The sequence below is a fragment of the Sycon ciliatum genome, chromosome 4 (genome assembly GCF_964019385.1).
Source record: "Sycon ciliatum chromosome 4, ocSycCili1.1, whole genome shotgun sequence".
NCBI classification, from domain to species: domain Eukaryota; kingdom Metazoa; phylum Porifera; class Calcarea; order Leucosolenida; family Sycettidae; genus Sycon; species Sycon ciliatum.
This window is the reverse complement of record NC_088646.1, coordinates 39,405,984-39,423,854: the sequence shown is the minus strand read 5'-3', so window position 1 is coordinate 39,423,854 and position 17,871 is coordinate 39,405,984. Positions and strand designations below refer to the sequence as shown.

Here is a 17,871-nt window from a genome sequence, read left to right as displayed (position 1 = left end):
ACCACGTATACACGTATATAACTTACCTGCATGCTTTTAAAGTCTTCTGCACAGTGCTGAGTGCTGATTGCCGCCAGAAATGTGTTTGTAAATTATTTCGCCAGGTTTAATATTGCGTGTAAACGACCAATGATTGCAATGAATTGTTCTAGAAACACATGCCTTTGATACAGCAGAAGCCGTGCCCTCATCATCAACAAGAGCAGCAGCAGCGACAAAGAACAGCAGCAACATCAAATTCAATAAGATAATTATAATTATATAATAACCTGAAGAACAACAAATAAGGGTGCGAATACAGCTATAGAATAGCTTACAACACGTTTGCATCGCCCTACAATCATCAATTTATTTAGTCTCAGGCAGTATAGAAACGGGATGGTTCATATTATTATGAGTAAATTTTCATGGGGAAAATCTTGAATTCAACAATGACGGGAACATAGTCATACGACACATGATGATGTCATCACGTGACACCGTAATCTAAGTAGTGATGTAATGCAATCAGTCACTGCTAGCAATGGCTGAGGATGAAGGCTCGACTGCGTCAGTGACAGTGGGGACAGTGGTGGTGTCGGTGGTTGTGGTGGTTTGGGCAGGGGCAGAGCGTCGAGACTGCAGGAATGAACACAATATGTGTGTGTAAGTGTGCAAGTGTGACAGGGAAGCGAACTCTGAAAAGCATGATGGGATGGTCGTTCGTAAGCGGCGAACAAAATTAGTTCAAAGAAATTCACATTCAGTATTCACTGGTTTGAGGGAAAGATGCAAACGGGAAAAGTCTGAAGAAAAATTGACCATCACTGCCAGGACTCAAACCAGGGACGCATTCACATTTTTTCACATCCACAGAAATTCACATTCACTTTGACTTTTTCTACATCTATTGCTACACTAGCAAAAGGTCCAAGTCCTTACAGTGATGATCACGTTCCCCTCAACTCCCACTGAAGCAAACTTGGGGACTTCTACTTCAAAAGTACTTCAATGTACAGTCAGACCTCGCTTATCCTCTTTTATCCGGATCCCTCGCCATCCGGAAGAAAATCATTGGCTACCGATTTACAGCAAAAGTCATGCATACATACAGTATGTGTGTTCGATTATCCGGTTCCCTCGCCTATCCGGACATTTTTTCGTGGAAAATGTATGTGTGAGGTTAAGCAAGGTGTGAATGTAGTGCACACTCCCACGCTACTACTCACCTTAGGCCCGGAAACATCAAGCAGCGGTGCGTCGTCCTCACTACTACTGCTGCTAGAAGACTGTACAGTACGCACACGACTATACCGTGCAGTGCCTTTGTGGCTGTGCAGAAAACAGGACAAGGGACAAAGGAAAACAGGATATAGGACAACGGTGCCGGTGTCGGGTCTGTAAGACTAACTAACTACAGTGGTTACAAGTGAAGTCCGACCTGGTGAGTAAAGCAGTGCTGCATGCCTCCTGGCACAGTTTAGTGTGTATAGTGTTCTGGCTGTGCATCTGCAGCACTGATGCTGCTTGCTAATACAACAGTTGTAGTAATACACCCGTAAGGAGTTGAGCTGCCACCACTGTACCACATACACTTCAAGAAACTAATTTAAAAGTACTCGGAATGTCTCTGTCTCTCCTCTCTGTCTCTGTCTCTGTGTCTCTCCTCTCTGTCTCTGTCTCTCTGTCTCTCCTCTCTGTCTCTGTCTCTGTCTCTCTGTCTCTCCTCTCTGTCTCTGTCTCTGTCTCTGTCTCTCTTTCTCTGTCTCTCCTCTCTGTCTCTGTCTCTCTGTCTCTCACTATGTCTGTCTCTCTTTCTCTCTGTCTCTCACGCTGTCTGTCTCTGTCTCTCTGTCTCTCACTATGTCTGTCTCTCTTTCTCTCTGTCTCTCACGCTGTCTGTCTCTGTCTCTCTTTCTTAGCAGTCAAATCTGAACAGTTCCGACTGTGAGTACATGCATAGTAGAGAAAGTTATTCCATACTGCAAAGATTGTTCAAACTCCCATGGCCAAGAACAACATGAAACAAAAGCGACGCAGACGTCTCGCTATGATGATAGTCCATGCTCACATACCGTCCAGGGACGCAGACGTCTCGCCGTTTAAAGTACACATAAACACCACCAAGAAAGACGATGGTCGCCACCAGTAGGATTACTACAGTTCCAGCATAGCTCTGAGAATGTAGTAATTAGAAACACAGTGCACACATCACAGAAACACAGCACACACCACAGAAACACAGCACACACCACAGAAACACAGCACACACCACAGAAACACAGCACACACCACAGAAACACAGCACACACCACAGAAACACAGCACACACCACAGAAACACAGCACACACCACAGAAACACAGCACACACCACAGAAACACAGCACACACCACAGAAACACAGCACACACCACAGAAACACAGCACACACCACAGAAACACAGCACACACCACAGAAACACAGCACACACCACAGAAACACAGCACACACCACAGAAACACAGCACACACCACAGAAACACAGCACACATCACAGAAACACAGCACACATCACAGAAACACAGCACACACCACAGAAACACAGCACACACCACAGAAACACAGCACACACCACAGAAACACAGCACACACCACAGAAACACAGCACACACCACAGAAACACAGCACACACCACAGAAACACAGCACACACCACAGAAACACAGCACACACCACAGAAACACAGCACACATCACAGAAACACAGCACACATCACAGAAACACAGCACACACCACAGAAACACAGCACACACCACAGAAACACAGCACACACCACAGAAACACAGCACACACCACAGAAACACAGCACACACCACAGAAACACAGCACACACCACAGAAACACAGCACACACCACAGAAACACAGCACACATCACAGAAACACAGCACACATCACAGAAACACAGCACACATCACAGAAACACAGCACACACCACAGAAACACAGCACACACCACAGAAACACAGCACACACCACAGAAACACAGCACACACCACAGAAACACAGCACACACCACAGAAACACAGCACACACCACAGAAACACAGCACACACCACAGAAACACAGCACACACCACAGAAACACAGCACACACCACAGAAACACAGCACACACCACAGAAACACAGCACACATCACAGAAACACAGCACACATCACAGAAACACAGCACACACCACAGAAACACAGCACACACCACAGAAACACAGCACACATCACAGAAACACAGCACACATCACAGAAACACAGCACACACCACAGAAACACAGCACACACCACAGAAACACAGCACACACCACAGAAACACAGCACATATCACAACATAACACACCTGACACAGTTAGAAGGGATTCCGTACAAACACACATTCATAGGGATTCACTACACATGCACGTGCAGGATCAGTGTCAGCATACTTTCACGTACAACACACCATCATAGACTCAGCCGCTTCAAAACACCATAACGGGCTCAGCTGTTTCAAAACACCATCATAGACTCAGCTGTTTCAAACTCTCTAATACCGAGTCTCGTCACAACCGGATATTGATGATTGTGCAATGGAGAGACTACTCCAAAGTATCCACCGTACATCCGCACGTGTACGCATATGTGCTTATATCCGGACATAAGCACCCCCCCCCCCCCCCCCAATTATAAGCGCATGTGCTTGTACTTATGTGAATACTATTGGGGAAACACCCACTAGCTGAATATACCACTAAACATGTTAAGAACACAGACAAACCTTTATTGCACATAACGCTATAAGCGCATGTGCCCCTATCCGGACATGTTTACACAGCAAAAAAATCTTTTTTGCAGCGAATGTTCGCTTATAAGCACAGTCATGCTCTTATATGTGGGGGAAGTATGGTAGTACTTCGAAGTATGGCGCAGCACCAACAGTACGCTGTCTGACGAAATACTGACAGGCATGAGCATAAAGAAGCCTTCGATGAATTCGATTGGATTGACAGTCACAATACGAAGAATAACACATGCATGCTGCACTACATATACTCAGAGAGGACCAATGCGTTGACACGCATACTAAACACAAAGACACACAGCAGGATTAATTCATCCCTGTCCAGTGGTATACTAAACACAAAGACACACAGCAGGATTAATTCATCCCTGTCCAGTGGTATACTAAACACAAAGACACACAGCAGGATTAATTCATCCCTGTCCAGTGGTATCGTCGCTACAAGTACACACATAGTCGCATACCTTCTTTTTCGGAGGAGACGGGGTTGCCTCAGCCTCCTCAATGGTCTCCGCATAGCCCTGGCAAGGTGTCTTCTGCAAATTTCCGTATTTATCCGCCTCGCCACCCTTGCATTCATCAGCTGGTAGATGACGATAGCTGCATACAAAGAAGGAGCAAGAACAGAGATGGACTCGAAGGATCGACATTCTGGCTGCCAGGCACAGATACGGACAAGAAATACATGCTACGTCGACATAAATATACATGTACTTACAAGTACATGTACCTTAAACAAGATCCGCAGACATTATCACATATGTATGGGAATCTTGCCAATCATGTACAGGGACTGACGCAGGGATACGTGCAGACACGGGTGCAGACACAGACACACACAGACACACACACACACGCACACACATGCACATACATCTACACACGGACGATAAAACCGTTCAGGATACGGTAGCTACTTAGTGTTTCAAACACTAAGTAAGTAGCAACCGTATCCTGAGTGGTTCTATCGTCCATGTGTATGTCCATGTGTATGTCCATGTGTATGAATGCACTGCATCTAGTGCACTGAGCACAATTCCAGCAGCTATTGCCAGCTTCTTGCTTAAACACACATACAGTACTAGTAAGCTGGTTTGATTCTCACCCAGTGCTTTTCATGTAGTGTGTTTGTCCTTTCTCACACTCCATTGCACGGCTGATGTTGTGCGGCAAGTCCTTGTCCACTACACACGAGCCGTTACTGGGAACTAGCACGTAGCCATAATCACTGAGCATAATCACATGCATGAACACACACGCACACGCACGCACACACACACACACACGCACACACACACACACACACACACACACACACACACGCTCGCACACATGTACACACACACACACACAGACACACATACAGTCATACACACATACACACAGACACACATACACACATACATACACACATACAGACAGACAGACACACACACACACGTGAGGATATTTTTGGCTAGAGAAGAGGGCGACCATGCCAAGAACATTGCTGATCGCGATGGCAAAGAACTCGTGATTTGTGATCGAGTAGTTGGCCATGTGTGATCGTCGCGAGCCACACGACAGCAGCGGTGTACGCGAGGCAGTCAGACCTTGCGTGGGGGAAGACCAGCGAAAGCCTGCAACTAAGTCACCTCGCAGTCAGTACCGTAACAGTACCGTGACAGCCAATGTGGCTGCCCAAGCCCAGGTCGCAATGAACATTGGAGCCGCTCCAAGCGAAAAGGGGCCTAAAGGATTTTTTATCAAGCTGAGAAAGCATTCCTTGAAAAGCGTGTGTGTTGGAGCTTTCCGACAAACTTTGTTGGGAAGAAGTGGCTGCGTAACCTACGTGTCCATGTTGAAAAGCATGATATTAGGGAGGTTTCGCTCTACGTAATTACGTATGAAAATCCGTATGTCGTACGCGCCGGGGAGCGAGGGCAACTTTCATACGTAAATCTCTCTACGGATTTCCGTAGAAAAGCTCTTTCCTACGTTGGGTCCTCCGTAGGACTTTTTGAAATATTTTTTTCGCATTTTCCGCATTTGTCCATGGCAACATTCAAGCCGCGCGAAACACCGGTACACACACCGTACACCACGTGCAAAATATAATGGAAACGCGGCTTCGGTTCATGGTGCATGCGGTGGGCGCATGCAGCCAACGCGTCTCCAAAGCAACAACGCATGTTAAGCAGTCGTGGAGAAATCACGTAGAGCGAAACCCAACAGCTCTGATGTTTACGTGTGAAAATTCCGTGCAGTTCATACGTTATTTTCATACTTGTACGTAATTCCGTAGAGCGAAACCTCCCTATTGTTAGCTCCGGTTTGCAGACTATTTCTACAGGAATCCTGCATAAAGTGATGGAGATAACTCAAATCGACATCTGACTCTGTTAGACCCTTTTTTTTTTCGTTTGGAGAGGCTCATTATATTATTTATTTGTGGTTGTGGAGTCGGCGTGAAAGAACCATGAGACTTTCAACGAACAGTCTCCAGCACGGCTGATTCCATGGTCTGTTTGCTAGTAGAAATAACTGGAACTCTGCAGAATCATACTATCCATTCTTCTACATGTACATACAGTGCTTAGGTGATACTGTGTGCTGCAGCTCACTACAGTGCCGTCAAGACAGGAGAGCCCCTCGATAGGTCCCTGCAGCCTTTGGTCAATCCTTTAAAACAAAAACTGCACGGATTCCAATGGTGAAGGTCCCAGGTTGATCAGAGCAGCCGTTCCTGAGCTATACCAGCATGAAGTTTTCATTACATTTGGTGACATCATGATGGCGTCAATAACTTGCCCAGACAAGATCGGATTTATGACGTCAGTGAGATAGACTTTGTATGGGAGTAGATGGGGAATAACCTATTTCTTTCTTGTATCTCTCCAACAGCGAACTTCTTACCAGATTTTTTTCCAGTTGGGATACCACTAGGGTGCCATATGTCCCATACCGAAGTTTGAAAAACATCCGGCTACTTTGGGACAAGGGAGAGCCAAAATACTGCTATTTCCCCATCTACTCCCATACAAAGTCTATCTCTCTGACGTCATAGATCCGGCCTAGTCTGGGCAAGTTAAAGACGTCAAACGCCCACCGCTCTGCAAGCCGAAACATTCAGTTATCAGTGTTGTCTAAGAACACTAGAGTGTGTGTATAGTATGTGGTGCGATAACGTGAACTTCCGGGGCATTTAGTCATTTCACTCACCATTCAAAATCTGCTCTAGAGCATGAACACGGTTCTGTGATCACGTCCGCCTCGTGTGATGCCGAACGCCTACACCTGCACAGGAAAACACACACGTGGACATACAAACACACGTGGACATACACACACATGTGGACATACAAACACACGTGGACATACAAACACACGTGGACATACAAACACACGTGGACACACAAACACACGTGGACATACAAACACATGTGGACATACAAACACACGTGGGCATACAAACACACGTGGACATACAAACCCACGTGGACATACAAACCCACGTGGACATACAAACCCACGTGGACATACAAAACACACATAGACATACAAACACACATGGACATACAAACACACATGGACATACAAATACACATGGACATACAAACACAGGAACACAGTAACACATGGACATACAAACGCAATCATGGACATACAAATACACTCCCCGTCCACCACCCATCACACTCCTAGATCACCATTCATCGCACGCCCCAGAGATCACCATCCATTGCACTCCTAGATCACCATCCATCACACTCCCAACTTACCATCTATCAGCCTTGACCACTTTCATGCTTTCCTTTTTTCCCAGCAGACAACCTTCCATCTTCTCATCGTCGTGGTCGCGGTTCTCCAGGTGAGGAACGTATGTTTCCAAGTCAGCACCGGTACCTGCATTATCCATGGCAACAGCAGCAGCATAGGCAGTGGTAGCATCAGTAGCAGCAGTAGCAGCACACAGTATTACATTCAATCATTCAACTCCATTGAGAATGTCATCCACCAGAGAAACAAGAGCACAGCATTGGTCAATGAAATACCGAGTTGTCCGTACGCACAGAACCGCGATTTGTTCCTCCAACTATGGCACAAGTGCACTAGTTTGCACAGCTGCACTCAATGCATTAGAATTGGAAGTGAAAAAAGGTGATTGCTGTACCCGGCACAGGATGACTACTTATTTTCATTGGCAGCTTCTGTAGCTGAGAGCTTGTGAAGTTCGTAAACTCACATTTGCGTTCCACGACGTCTTCAAACTCCATGGTGACAGTTTGCCAGACGCCATCCTGTGGTGTGAAGCCCCAGAGTGTGACTTGCATGCCATTAGTCACCGGGTCAGCCAGTATGCCAGTGAACCACCACCTGACCGTGCTGAACTTGCTACTGTGCCAGCACTGACCGTAGTTCTCAGAATAGCTGCACACACACACACACACACACACACACACACACACACACACACACACACACACACACACACACACACACACACACACACACACACACACACACACACACACACACACACACACATACACACACACACACATACACACACACACACACACACACACACACACACACACACACACACACACAGGTAAGCAGCAGCATCGCACACGGTACGGTCACTACGGTATTGACCGTACCACTATTTGCCCCCAAGTACCCCGCGAATCAATAAAATGCACAGATTTGGGCTCTAAATTTCCAAAATTTCGGCTCAGCCATCCCTCCCCCATGAGTAAATTGTACTTCAAATGGCTGACAGTATCACACTAAATTACCTTCTGACGCCCCTGGTAAGGCACACACTAATGTAGAGCATACTACAACTTTCATGTGCAGGCCTGCTAGTACACTAGACATTCTAAAATGCCAGTGCAGATGCGAGTGTTCTCAATACTACCGGTAACAACTCTCAGCACGGTGGGTATGAACAATCAAGGCATTCATACATGTATGTCAGCGCGTGAGGAGTGTGTCTGTGTGCGTGGAGTATGTGTGGAGCAAGGAGTCATAGGCAGACGGCATAAGATCATAGTGCATGAAAATAATGTATGTTTCGACCGCGGATTTAGAGGATATATGTGATCCGGGGTCTGTACAACTTGCGATCGCAATTGCAGCCTTTGACCTGCTGATCCCAAACGCAACCAAGATCAGCGATGCCATGTGCGAGCGTGCATAAATCAACCCTGCCCCGAGGGCGATTAGAACTGGCAACCTGGGAGCGAAACCCACATCATTTAGCATCACAGTCACATGTGTCGTCTCTCTTTCTAGATGCTACGACTCCCTGGTGCCTGATGTGGAATATGCGTGGTGTGTGGTGTGGAGTATGCGTGGTGTGTGGTGTGTGGTGTGTTGTATGCGTGGTGTGGAGTATGCGTGGTGTGGAGTATGTGTGGTGTGGAGTATGCGTGGTGTGGAGTATGTGGAGTATGTGTGGTGTGGAGTATGTGTGGTGTGGAGTATGCGTGGTGTGGAGTATGCGTGGTGTGGAGTATGCGTGGTGTGGAGTATGTGTGGTGTGGAGTACAGTCAACTTCGCTAATAACGACTGCGGATATAACGACAATTCGCGAATAACTACAGAATATCCATGCCCAGAGCAAAGTCCCATCCCACTGTAATACATAATTATAATGAGACTTCGGGTATAAGGATACTTCGCGAACAAGGACACCTTTTTGATGCCCCGCCGAGTGTCGTTATAAGCGAAGTTGACTGTATGTGTGGTGTGGAGTATGTGGAGTATGTGGAGTATGTATGGTGTATGGTGTGGAGTATGTGGAGTATGTGGAGTATGTGTGGTGTATGGTGTGTGGTGTATGTGGAGTATGTATGGTGTATGGTGTATGGTGTATGGTGTGTGATGTGTGGTATGTGGTGTATGGTGTATGTGGAGTATGTATGGTATATGGTGTATGGTGTATGGTGTATGGTGTGTGATGTGTGGCGTATGGTGTATGGTGTGTGATGTGTGGCGTGTGGTGTACTACTTACTACAGTGTATCCTGTAAGTTGTCAGAGGTTGTGAGTGGAACAGCTACAATCAGCTTGCCCCAGTCACCTATAGTGTACTGGTGAATACCAGATAGGGCCTGTAGAACATACACATACACACACATACACACACATACATACATACACACACATACACACATACATACATACACACACACATGCACGCACGCACACACACACGCGCACGCGCGCGCGTGCACACACACACACACACATGCGCACACATCTTGATATTCAAGATGCATACACTACTAACACAGCATAGGCCTGTGGTACGTGCTGGAATACACATTTACCCAAATATCAACACTACTGGTTTGTGAGCCGGGCTATAAGCAGACAATGCTCCCTAATTTAATAGTGCCGCGTGTTCAATGTCTAATTTATCACAATGAGACATTGTGAGAGTTGAGTCATTGTGAATGGCAATTTAAGTCCATAGCATAACCTGCCACCAACACAACCTGTTCACTACTGCAATGTGAACGGTTAGTATAAGGACTGTCTGTTTGGGAATGTGCTACTACTAGAACATGATCATATTAGGGAGGTTCCGGAGTACGACTTTTCGTGCCAAAATCCGTAGAGGCGCTACGGATTTTTTATACGTCGTTTTCGAGCAGTGAAATGTTCCGGAGTACGGAACTTATGTGTTTGCTGTCATTGCCTAGGTTACGATCGCAAACACGTCACATTCCCGCGCTATGCCTTTTTATTTTGAAAATTTGTACCGAAATCAAAACGTCCCGCGGAAAATCGATGTTTCTCGTACCAAATTTGTGCGCGAAAAATCTTTCTGCACCCGATGACGCAAAATCTCCATACGAAACATGGTTCGTGTGAAAGCCAGTCCACACGGATTCTCCGTGCCGAAAAATCGTATGGAGCATGCCTGGAAAAAATCTGTAGCGCCCATACGGATTTTGGCACGGAAAATCGTACCCCGGAACCTCTCTAGTGCTGATGCTACCAGCCATGTACACTGTACATGAAGTATGAGTATGAAATACCTTCTTCCAAAGATATCCACCATTCGTGGAAACATACACGTCGGCTTTGCTGGAGTCAACATACTTGCCAGCCATACCTGGTCAGAGAGGAGAGGGGAGAGAAAGTATGGGTGAGAGAGAAGGAACAGCATCTACATACAACAGTCAAGAGAAAAAATGAGCATTATCTTATTAACCGTCCACCTCTCCACACTGCACTCTTGGCCCACATTCACAACACCAAGTGTGTGTTGTGAATGTGGGCCAAGAGTGCAGTGTGGAGAGGTGGACGGTTAAGATTATTTTCAAATGGCCGAGTTTGTCGCTACTTCTGAGTTAAAACGAGCATTGTGAAATAAGTAAAAAGAGGGAAAGGCCCACTAGGTCACGAGTTATGACTAACAGTCCACACAACAGTCCTAAACTACTACATGTACAGTGTATTGGCTCAACATCAGAGTTAAAAAAAGAAAGAAAGTGGGATTCATGTATAGGATGTCAACATGTATACAGGTTTTTTTTACGAACCATGACCACATCACCACATCACCACATCACCACATACCATGACCACATCACCACATCACCACATCACCACATCACCACATCACCACATCACAACCTCACAATCTCACCACCTCGCCACTTGCCAATCACCCACACAGGGTACCATAATAAGAAGCATACAACGGAAAAACGTCCTCTGTGACGGTATGTCCTGTACATGTACGTCAGACAGACAGTCAGTGAGTGAGTGAGTGAGTGAGTGAGTGAGTGAGTGAGTGGTCTTCACTACGACTCGTACTACCAGGCGCGTGCACCGGGTAAAAAAAGGTGGTTTCCAAAAAATTTCGACAGCCATTTTGCAATAAGCTACCTGCAGATTCAGCAGTATTACACGCATTACACACTGAAAGAAAGCTTTAAAAGTTATGGCTGCCAGTCCCACCGAGCCATCAAAACAAATGTGGTACAAAGGCATGTTCCTGACACAGGATAAATAGGATAAATGAATAGGCTAGCCGACGTTATACAAGTAGTTCGAAGTAGTGAAGGAAGATTCAGACACTCTTGCTAGTAAGTGAGTCAAAGAAGCAGGTCAATCCATGTCACTGTCTGAGTCTGCAGTGGCACTATAGCCCTGGGAAGACATGCGCAACCGGAAATTGAGACAATTCGCTAAGATCCATGGTATTTTTGTAGTATTCATCGTAGAGCGCTCCTTTCTTTTGTAGCTGACCACTAAAGACCTGTGCCTGACGTCACACAGGTCTATGCATGTCTGGACTGTCACCATGTCGTGCATGCATTAGAGGAAAATATTTATGACAAAATATGATTGCCACCCAAGTGCGGAAGTTAAAATTTGCAATGGGACGTAAAATACCTGTCGAGTGCCGTAACTCCACTATTCGACCTTGGATCGACTTCGGATGTGTTGGAGCGGACAGCTGAGAACTTTCTAATGCGAATAGCCCTTTCGATTACTCGATTCCATTCAGGAAAAGCCGAGTTACGAAATATTTGCGTGTTTGCAGAATGCACTTCATAGCGGATGCAAAAAGGTGGTTTCCGGGCTCCAAGAAAACCACGCGGTGCACGCGCCTGACTACACTCTACACTCTACATTGGCATTGCTAGTGACTTACCATGTGCTAAAACCAGGCCGTGTGCACCCTTTACGCTGAGTGGGCCAGAGACACGGCGCAGCGATTTCTCTTTGTAAATACTGAGAACTCCGTGCACATGGAAAGACACACAGACACAGACATGCACATGCACAGACACAGACACAGACACATGATGCACATGCACAGACACAGACACAGACACATGATGCACATGCACGCAGAGATTGACTGTGAGACAATGCGCAAAGCAGCAATGCTGGACAAAACTAACAAAGTGACGTCTGTCCAGAAAGTTGAGCGGAATCATACCAAACCTGAACAAGTGTGTCTATACAGAGCTGGTGCGGTCAAGTGTACTTCCTCATTGCCACACAAAGGTACATGTACATGCAAGATACGGTACGAACTGCACTGCAGGTGTATTTAGGGTAGATCACGGGCCCTGTTAACGCACGCCGCGGAGGGCGCAAGTGCTCTTCCAAGCAATGCATGTACATGTACTCCGAGTGCTGTCCTCAGCCGAGTAAAGTGACTTACATCGCACTCGGTGGTCCTGAGTGGATGCCAGCGTCCTCCACGATTGAACGTGATGCGACTTTGCAAGGTCGAATTCGGATTTCCTGTAATATAATAAAATAGGCATATCAACCGGGCCACACGTCAAACCAACAACAACACGGCTCAAGTATAGAAATGACAGCAGTCCATCATTGTTTCTCACACAAAATGCATAAACTGGGACGGACAACAGAGTGACCCGGATAAAAAGGGACCGGATGAGCAAAGTCTGACATGTAATGAGTTGCAATTAGACTTTGCTCTATAAATCGGTAGAGTCCAGGTAGCTGGAATATGACCTTCACGGTACAGTTGAAGCAATCTCAATCCACGAAACACACACGCGCACACACACACACATGCACGCACGCACGCACACACACACACACACACACACACACACACACATGCTGTCCACGTACCAGAATCTGTCACAGTGGTGATATAGGTGGCACGTATCGACTTGACGACGTAGAAGTCAGTTTTGCTGTGATGATGCTGTACCACATAAATACAAAACAGACACACAGACAGACCGACAAACAGACGGGGCGGACAGGCAAGCGGGCAGACAGACGAACAGACGGACGGACGGACGGACGGACGGACGGACGGACGGACAGACAGACAAGCAAACATATTCAATGAAGCACCACAAAGCTGCAACAGTACGAGAATCTAAAAAGAATTCATGCAGATGCTTGGTGCAAAATGAAACTGCACATGGCTGAACGTGACAATAGTAGTCCAAGTCAACGATGACATTAGAAGTAAAGCAAGCAATGATTACCATGTATTTAGAGTAGAGGACGACTTACCACATGATTGGAAAGTGAGGTAGCATAGTTTATTCCCTGTGTATCAGACGCATACAGGGTACCCACGCCTTTACCTACAACGCACATACAAACACATGTACACACATGGACAAAGAAGCAGATGTGGACGCATGCACACATGTACACACACACACGCACACGCACACACACACACACACGCACGCACACACACACACACACGCACACACACATACACACAGACAAGGAAACGTGAAGCACAACGAGCAGATGTGTTGCTGAAACATGCCATCGTAGCGCATGGCCGCACAAAAGTGAGCAATCAAGTCATAACTGTGCATGCATGCATGCACAGTGCACACCGACACAAGCCAGTACAACATCATGATGAATGAAAGTGTAGCATATCTCAGTCAACACATCACTAGCACTGCCACTGACATCCCATCATGTGTCTGATGTATATGGATTCTCCATGCCATAATGTGAGCTGTATTTTAACTCTCACAAACAACTCAATAGCACTGCCCCATTGCTACGTCTACACTTCACACATACGCACCAACGCATCAAATATCTAGGCCTGCTCGTAGAGAATTCGATAGTAAATGCTGCTGACTGATGATCGCTGAAATGTGTGAAACTTACAGCTACACAGCCTTTCGCCTCTATTGCATGTGATCTGTATTTCATGTACTCCCGTACTAGATTTGTACCACAGTTGTTTGACCTCGCACCATAACGGCATGCTTGCTTGGCTTGGGAGAAATTTCCGTGCTTCATGTGTTTTGCCTCTTCAGTTGTGTTTTCCTTTTCTCCAGATTTGTTTATATTTATCTTCAGTCTTCTTGTAGACATATCATGGCGCAGTGAACAGCTCGTTCAATGACAAGGCAGCTGCTATTCGTGAGTTTGACATTCCTGCGAACCACACTGACTTGCGTTCGGTTCTTGGCCCGGTAAACCAGTGTAGTGAGTTCTCACCACACCTCGCAGCCTGCACCACTCCGCTTCGTGGCCTGTTGAAGACGACCCGTGAATTTGTCTGGGATGCCAAACACACTGTTGCGTTCGAGGAGACCAAGTCTGCTCTGCTTTCTCCTCCTATCCTGGTCTTCTACCAGCATGGACACGACCTCTGTCTGGAGACTGATGCCTCAGCACTGCGTGGTCTCAGCTTCGTTCTGTGGCAGAAGCAGGACGATAAGTGGCGAACATCCAGTGTGGCTCCCGCTATCTCTCTGACACCGAATCTCGCTATGCTGTTGAGCTCGAGATGCTCGCCATCGTTTGGGCCGTACACAAGTGCTAACTGAGTTATCTGGCACCCTGTTCGATCTTATTACTGATCACCGTCCATTGATCCCTATTATCAACTCATATTATTTGGACTAAATCAAGAATCCTCGCCTTCTCCGTCTTTGCCTGAAGCTGCAGTCGTATCAAGTCCACGCTTCCTGACGAAAAGGCTCCGATCATGCATTTGATGATGCCCTATCTCGTAATCCCGTCGGCATCCCGTCTTCAGATGATGAACTCGGTGAAGCTCCTGCTCTTCCTTGCCGCAGCATCCGCGTCTGCATGCTCCGTGATGATCTCACCCCAACCTGAAGTTTGCTGAACTTCGAGCAACCGCCTCAGCTGATCCTGTCTATCAGTCTCTTGTGCAGTGCGTTCTGCATGGTTTTCCCGCTCGTCAGTGTGATTTGGATGCTCCGCTCCGACCCTTCTGGAATGGACGTGAACACCTGTCCAGGGCATAGATTAACGGCCGGACATCGGACATTTTCCGGCCATTTTCGGCCACTGACCGGACGTTTTCAATTTCACCGGACATAGTGTCCGGTCAAAAAAGGAAAAAAAGAGCAGCGACCTTTCGACCTTTTTATGCAGAGTTGGGCTTTCTTCGGAGCTTCGTGCCAAATGCGACTTGCATATCGTACAACTAACACGTCTACACCGTAGCCTCGACCCCTCAGGCGTAGACTTCACCATAATTCGCCTGTAGCAACGCGGTTGCTACAGTCAATTCACACTTTCGACCTTTGGTACATGGTGTCGACTTCGCACCTGAATCGATGGGTTGAACTGCAGTGCAGTTGTTCGCTCTTGAGAGGAAGATGTCATCTTTTATTTTTCACTCTTTCACTGACCAGGAATGCCGATGGTCTTTTAGAATGTCTTCTGGAAAGCGAAAGGGAGATTCAGAGGACTTGCCGCCGGGCAAAAAAGTCCGTGGTGTAAAGACCGCTACTTGCGATAAGTGGATCTCGGACAATGATGCAGAGCTGACTACTTCCGCCTGGCTGATTTATGACCGGCAGAAGAACGATCGGCTGTTTGAAGTGTTCCGTGTGCATCAAGTTTGTAGACAGAGTCCGCAGTTGTAAAAACTTCAGCGAGGCTTTCATAACCGGATCCAAGAACCTGAGAACATCAGCATTCAAGGATCATGCTGGAACGGAGATGCATAAACGAGGAATGAATCTTTTCCGCAGGCAAGAGTGCCCCGCTCGAAATGCCCTCGAATTCGCTCCAATTGCGAAGGCACTGACTGCAACGCTTTTTTGTACAGACATTTGTCGTCAGTAAAATAGTTCAGTTTCTAATACAAATAAATTGGCGAATTGTACATAGTAATGTGTGAGAAACGTCCACATAATGAGTCATTGTGAATATACTCAGTACTGCTAAAAAAGAAGAAACACCCTGAAAATGTGTTGTGGAAAATGTCCGGGCATGTCCGGACAGATTTCAAAACGGAAGGACATTTGTCCGAGCTAAATGAAATCCTTAAGCTATGCCCTGCCTGTCAGTGGACCAGGGCATCGTCAAGAAGAGCCAACGCATTCTTCTTCCCTTGGCTATGCGTCAACGTGTTCTTGATAACCTTCATGCCTCGCATCAAGGTCTCGTCCGTACTAACGCTCGCGGCTGACAGCTCATATACTGGCCTGGTCTCACCGCCGATATAGACACCATTGTCCGTGCCTGTTCCGTGTGTCGAGAATTCCAGTCATCGCAGTCAGCCGAACCACTCTTTGATAGATAATACTGGATTCATTCTCCCAGCATTATCTCGAAGGGGCGTGATGTATATGGATTCTCCATGGCATAATGTGATCTGTATTTTATGTACTCCCGTACTAGATTTGTACCACAGTTGTATGACCTCGCACCATAACGGCATGCTTGCTTGGCTTGGGAGATACTTCCGTGCCTCATGTACTTTGCCTCTTCAGTTGTGTTTTCCTTCTCTTCAGATTTGTTTATATTATCTTTAGTCTTCTTGTAGACATATCAGTGTCCAAGTTGTCATACTGAATGTCATACTGTGCTGCTTGGACAGGTAACTAATCACACCGCTCTCAAGGTACTCACAATCGGAAGGCCCATTCACAATACAACTTTCTGCGATGCGACATGCGAATTGCGACACCTGCAACGAGCTGCGACAGCGACACACGGTTCACAATCTTTTTCATGTTTGCGCCATCGGCCCTATGCACTAGTAGTGCTATCTAGAGTACATGAAGACCAGAGTGTGCAGCTGGGATGGGTTGCTGTCATGGCGGAATTCCGTGATTACATCATTTTAGTGATGTAGTGCGTATAAGCAGGATTCACGCAGGTCTCTTTCTGCACAACTGCAGCTCAGTTGTACGCACTACGCCATTTCCCGCTTCAGATCTGCGCCAAATATGATGTAATCATGGATTTCCGCCGTGACAGACACCCATAGTAGAAAAGGCCCCAAGCTGCACACTCTGGGATTCATGTACTCTTGGTGCTAAGCAAGTGCACTGCACGTGCACTGCATGTGCACTGCATGTGCACTGCATGTGCACAGCGTGTGCACTGCATGTGCACTGCATGTGCACCCAAAGGAGAAACTGTACTCCATTCGTGTACGTCACACGTCACATGTCGCAAAAGTTGTTACCTTCTTTAACTTCTGCGACAGGCACCTTGCGATTGCTAGCAACAACCCGCGACAGGCATTTTCTTGTCGCAACTGTCGCAAGTCGCGTCGCAAAAAGTGGTCTTGTGAATCGGCCCTAACACTCACTACTTACCGGCCATAT

At 46.8% G+C, this 17,871-nt stretch overlaps 2 protein-coding genes across 2 annotated transcripts in view; both read right to left on the bottom strand.

Annotated features, from left to right (window-relative positions):
* Positions 1 to 80: 80 nt before the first annotated feature.
* LOC135816109 (sortilin-like) lies at positions 81 to 12,549 on the bottom strand. The gene is made up of 11 exons (XM_065329480.1): positions 12,450 to 12,549; positions 10,822 to 10,898; positions 9,791 to 9,888; positions 8,013 to 8,197; positions 7,549 to 7,672; positions 6,989 to 7,063; positions 4,893 to 5,015; positions 4,252 to 4,387; positions 2,055 to 2,155; positions 1,209 to 1,311; positions 81 to 618 (listed from the first exon to the last, which is right to left on the bottom strand). Exons 2-11 carry the CDS (start codon positions 10,894 to 10,896, stop codon positions 508 to 510), a joined length of 1,131 nt encoding a protein of 376 aa, XP_065185552.1. The 5' UTR covers positions 10,897 to 10,898; positions 12,450 to 12,549; the 3' UTR covers positions 81 to 507.
* Positions 12,550 to 13,442: 893 nt separating this feature from the next.
* LOC135816106 (uncharacterized) overlaps positions 13,443 to 17,871 on the bottom strand; it is a 9,238-nt gene continuing 4,809 nt past the window's right edge. The window contains exons 5-7 of the mRNA XM_065329476.1: positions 17,863 to 17,871; positions 13,808 to 13,881; positions 13,443 to 13,487 (exon numbers count right to left, since the gene is read on the bottom strand). The exon at positions 17,863 to 17,871 is cut by the window's right edge and continues 50 nt beyond it. Coding sequence (XP_065185548.1) covers positions 13,837 to 13,881; positions 17,863 to 17,871 — 54 coding nt within the window. The 3' untranslated portion in view covers positions 13,443 to 13,487; positions 13,808 to 13,836. The remainder of the gene's footprint in view (positions 13,488 to 13,807; positions 13,882 to 17,862) is intronic.

What these genes read in the sequence shown, in the direction of transcription:
- LOC135816109 (XM_065329480.1), bottom strand. Translation starts at nt 10,896, where the DNA reads ATGGCTGGCAAGTATGTTGACTCCAGCAAAGCCGACGTGTATGTTTCC. An exon ending in TCTAGAGCAGATTTTGAATG is followed by an intron (nt 5,016 to 6,988) that starts GTGAGTGAAATG and finishes GATTATGCTCAG; the next exon opens with TGATTATGGCTACGTGCTAG. An exon ending in CACTACATGAAAAGCACTGG is followed by an intron (nt 4,388 to 4,892) that starts GTGAGAATCAAA and finishes CTTTGTATGCAG; the next exon opens with CTATCGTCATCTACCAGCTG.